This window comes from Haliaeetus leucocephalus, unplaced genomic scaffold, assembly GCF_000737465.1.
Source record: "Haliaeetus leucocephalus isolate CR32 unplaced genomic scaffold, Haliaeetus_leucocephalus-4.0 Scaffold0, whole genome shotgun sequence".
Lineage (NCBI taxonomy): Eukaryota > Metazoa > Chordata > Aves > Accipitriformes > Accipitridae > Haliaeetus > Haliaeetus leucocephalus.
In genome coordinates this window covers 22,605,422-22,605,737 of record NW_010972436.1, presented here as the reverse complement: position 1 = coordinate 22,605,737, position 316 = coordinate 22,605,422, and the positions used below count along the sequence as shown (strand labels likewise).

General features: G+C 62.3%; 1 protein-coding gene across 11 annotated transcripts in view; it reads right to left on the bottom strand.

The window, feature by feature from the left end:
- KMT2C (lysine (K)-specific methyltransferase 2C) overlaps positions 1-298 on the bottom strand; it is a 181,190-nt gene extending 180,892 nt beyond the window's left edge. For 10 of the 11 annotated variants that reach the window (XM_010586023.1, XM_010586032.1, XM_010586042.1 and 7 more), the window contains exon 1: positions 221-292. In XM_010586023.1, the coding sequence (XP_010584325.1) occupies positions 221-222 (2 nt within the window). In that variant the 5' untranslated portion in view covers positions 223-292. Of the gene's footprint in view, positions 1-92 lie in introns of all 11 variants that reach the window. The other variant, XM_010586059.1, reaches the window with a different exon arrangement.
- Between the last annotated feature and the right edge of the window lie 18 nt (positions 299-316).

Here is a 316-nt window from a genome sequence, read left to right as displayed (position 1 = left end):
CCCCCCCCAGGGCATCGCCCCGCGGATCGCCGCGTACCGCTGTCACAGTTTGCCCTTCCATACAAAGAAGTTGAACGACAGACCGTACTCACCCCCGGCGAATTGGTTTTGCGCGACATAGCCCAGCCCCGGCGGAACCTCTCACAAATCCCCTCTGGAAAATGGAGGGGCTGGCATCGGTGCCCGCCCGTACGATCCGGAGGAAAGAGAAGTTATTTACATGTTACGGCCCGAGCCCAGCGCCGTGCGGAGCCACCGACTGCTCAGCACTCCCCGACATCAGCCATATTCCTCTGCCAGACCCCGCCGCTCGGTA